General features: G+C 38.8%; 1 protein-coding gene across 1 annotated transcript; it reads left to right on the top strand.

Annotated features, from left to right (window-relative positions):
- The first annotated feature begins 2,192 nt into the window (after nucleotides 1–2,192).
- LOC126656754 (uncharacterized) lies at nucleotides 2,193–3,558 on the top strand. Its single transcript, XM_050351393.1, has 2 exons — nucleotides 2,193–2,229; nucleotides 2,681–3,558. Exons 1-2 carry the CDS (start codon nucleotides 2,193–2,195, stop codon nucleotides 3,556–3,558), a joined length of 915 nt encoding a protein of 304 aa, XP_050207350.1.
- Nucleotides 3,559–3,847: the final 289 nt, after the last annotated feature.

Below are 3,847 nucleotides of genomic sequence, written 5' to 3'. Positions count from 1 at the left end.
ACCGTTCATTTCAGGAGAATAAGGTGTTGTTCTTTCATGCACAATACCATGTGAGTTATAGAATTCTATAAACAAGCTAGATTCATATTCAGTACCTCTATCACTGCGAAATCTCTTGATTTTCTTATTGAATTGATTTTCAATTTCTGTTACAAATAACTTGAACATGTCAAGTGCATCACTTTTATTTTTCATCAAATACACATGTGTAAAATCAGAACAATCATCAATAAAAGTGATAAAATATCTTTTACCATTTCTGGTCAAGGTACCGTCAAGTTCACATATATCAGAATGTATTAAATCTAAAGGTTCAGATTCTCTAATTACTGATTTATGTGAGTTTTTAGTTATCTTAGCTTGACTACAGAATTCACATTTTTCAAACTCAGTTTGGTTCATTTTAGGAATTAATCCTAGGGTGCTCATGTTGTTAATTATTCTTTTATTTACATGACAGAGTCTTGCATGCCAAGTATTAAAATCACAAACCATGTAAACAGAAGCAACATCTTTATTGATAATTTCAACATTCAACTTAAACATACCCTCACAAGCATAACCCTTTCCCACAAAAATACCATTTCTAGTAATGGTGTACATATCTCCACCAATAGTCTGAAAGAATCCAGCCTTGTTGAGAAGATAGCCAGACACCAAGTTCTTCCTCATCATAGGAGTGTGCATCACATCCTTCAAGATTAGTGTTTTTCCTGAAGTAAATTTCAGTTCAACACTTCCAATTCCAGCGACAGTAGTGGTGTGAGTATCACCCAGTAATACTTTCTTATCGTCCACGGCAGTGTATGTTTTGAACATAGCACGATCGTGGCAAACATGGCGATTAGCGCCCGTGTCTACCCACCAACCACTTGATCCACCAACAAGGTTGATCTCAGCCATCATTTCTGTTATCATAGCCGTAAAAGGCTCTTCAGTCAAGTTAGCCTGTGGAGCAGTACTTGGCTTGTTCCGACACTTGCGTGCCATATGACCCGGTTTTCCACAGTTAAAGCATAGAAATGGTGGCAGGTCATTCTTAACAGGTGGTGCCTGTTTCACAATATGGTTCCTTGAAGGATTACCATTCTGGTTCGCTTTGTTGCGATTCACATATTGGTTTTGGTTCGAGTTGCGATTCTGATTCTTAAAATTCTTGCCATTAGGCTTCAGACTCATCGAACTAAACTTCCTTGTGTTGTTAGAAACAACCAGCACTTCATCTTTTAGATCTTGTTTTCTCGCCTCTTCCTCAATCCGAAGACGAGTGATCAAGCTTTCCAGCGAGAACTCTTTTGTTTTGTGCCTGAGAGAATTCTTAAAGTCCCTCCACGAAGGAGGTAATTTGTCAATTAAAACAGCAACTTGAAATTGTTCATCAAGAACCATACCTTCGGAGATGATCTCATGAGCTATTTTCTGCAATTCATGGGATTGCGCCTCGACAGATTTTTCATCAGTCATTTGATATTTGAGGTAGCGGCTGACTGCATATTTTTTAGTCCCCGCCTCCTCGGTATCATATTTCTTTTGCAGCGCCTCCCAAGTTTCCTTTGCAGTCTTTCCATCATTGTAGTAATCATAGAGATCATCACTTAGTGCATTGCGAATAAAATTCTTGCACAAGTAATCATTAGTCATCCACTGTTGAAGTTCACCGTTCTGTTTTTCCTTTTCTTCTTCCTCGGCAGTTTCATCAACGACAGGTATTGCCATTGTCAAAACAGAAACCACCTTCTTGATGGTTAGGAAAAATTCAGTCTTCTGTTTCCACCTTTTGAAATGCAAGCCTTCAAACCGGAATGGTTTGTTGGCATCAATAGTAGAAGAACCGTAGGCAGCAACCTCATCGGTATTCATGGCAGCAATTGTAAAGGGACACGTCTAAAAATTGTTGAAACAATTGCTGTAAAACTGAATATGATGAGGCTGAGTCGCGGACTAGGTCGCTCTCTTTTAGACGTTTCGCAGCACAGCTCGGTGGTGCAAAGCTGACTATCAACCGCGGCGCCCCTAGGATAAAACAGCCGGAAATACTGATCACACTGCACTGTGAAATCAGCTCTAAAACACTTTCTTTGTATTGCTCTGTGTTTCTGTGTGTTCTCAAATGAAAAGAGAAGCCAGTATTTATAGGCTAAGAAAATATAGCTGCTGTGTAAATAATTAATACAGAAAATGATTTCTGATTAATGAAGGAAAACAGCAACAGTCAGATGGAGTGGAGAGGTAATCAGAGAGTCATAACAGTTACAAAAGAATTGAATAAAAATTATTAATACTTTTGTATGCAAAAAATAAAGTGCTAGCCGAACCGAACCACCCAACCCAGACCAGGCCGGCCGACCGGACGGACGGCGCGCGTGGTAAATCGGGTAGGATGTAACTCCTAGCCCGTTCACAAAATTGGGTACCCCTTGGGGCCCAAACCCATATGAGAAAAACCAAATTTATAAACCCAATGTATTGAGTTCTCCTAAGCAATGTGGGAAAACCACAAAACTCTCTATCTTCTCATTTCAAGTTACAAGGCACTTTTTCTTTTTTTAATTTTTAAATTCAATATCTTTCCAACAAGAAGTAGTAAAATTTTCGAAGTTATCTCATTTGTGGAAGGGCATTTATTCAGCTTGTGTTAAGAATCATTTGGTTTGGAATTGTTTTAAGAATTCTATTTCAGTTAAGTTGGGTTGTGGGAATAGAATTAGATTTTGGCAAGATTGTTGGGTTGGTGAAGATCTGTTGATGAATCGTTTTAGTGGCCTTTATGTTATTTCCAGAAATCAACATGACTTGGTCTTTTGCATGTTTGATTTGGATCTTAATTGCTTTAGCAGCTCTAAGTTTGTGTGGAAGAGAAGGTTAAGAATTGGGGAGCAGCAGCTTTTTGACGATCTTCTGCAGCTGTTGGAGTCGATGCGCTGCTACCCAAGGCCGGATCGTTTTATGTGGGTAAATTCTGAACTGTTCACACCGTCGGGGTTCAGAAAACAGATGGGGTCTTCGTTGGCTATTGTTCATAGTCGGGCTGATCTCATGGGTCGAGTGTGGAAGACCGCAATTCCCCCTCGAATTCAATTCTTCTTTTGGCTTCTTGCTAGAGATCGTATTTCTTCAAAAGCTAATTTATTAAGGATTGGGATGTTATCGCGGAATCAATCACTTTGCTCTTTATGCTTACTAGAGGAGACTAGTATGCATATCATTCTTCATTGTCAGTATGCTTGGAGTGCTTGGTCTTTCATTTTGGAATTAGCTAATATTGCTTGGGTAGTTCCTGCTTCTCTTGACGATTTCTTTTTTCAATGGTACTTTATTGTTAAAAAGAAATATCGTTCTCTTTGGCAACTGATTTGGTTCTTCACCATCTGGGAGTTTTGGAAGGCGAGGAACAGGAAGCTTTTTCAGGACGAGTTATTGGATTTCAAGTCTCTTGTTTACAGCAGCATTTGCAAGGCAGTGGAGTTTTACAAATCTCACAATAAAGGTTTTAGTTACTCGGGTAATGATGTTTTTAGAAGTCTTGACTATTTCTGTAACAATTCTATTAGTTTGTAATCTTTTTAAGGGCTTTTTGCCATCCATCTCCTTGTGGATGTGCTAATTAAATCATCATTTAACAAAAAAAAAAATGAAGTCGTGTCCAAAACGTCAAGTGTCCGAAACGTTTCCGAAACGGGAAACGTCGATTGAATGAAGTGTCCGTACTACCTAAAAAAATCACAAACGTCAAGCCATCACTGCATTGTCATTTAGGAGTTTGTCTATCACGACTCTTCCACGATCAGACAGGGAAGATCATACCATATAAATGACTTGCAATTTCCGAGGTTCTATACAAATATAG

The sequence above is a fragment of the Mercurialis annua genome, linkage group LG1-X (genome assembly GCF_937616625.2).
Source record: "Mercurialis annua linkage group LG1-X, ddMerAnnu1.2, whole genome shotgun sequence".
In the NCBI taxonomy this organism is placed as follows: Eukaryota; Viridiplantae; Streptophyta; class Magnoliopsida; order Malpighiales; family Euphorbiaceae; genus Mercurialis; species Mercurialis annua.
The sequence above is the reverse complement of the archived record's forward strand: the minus strand, read 5'-3'. Positions and strand labels throughout refer to the sequence as shown.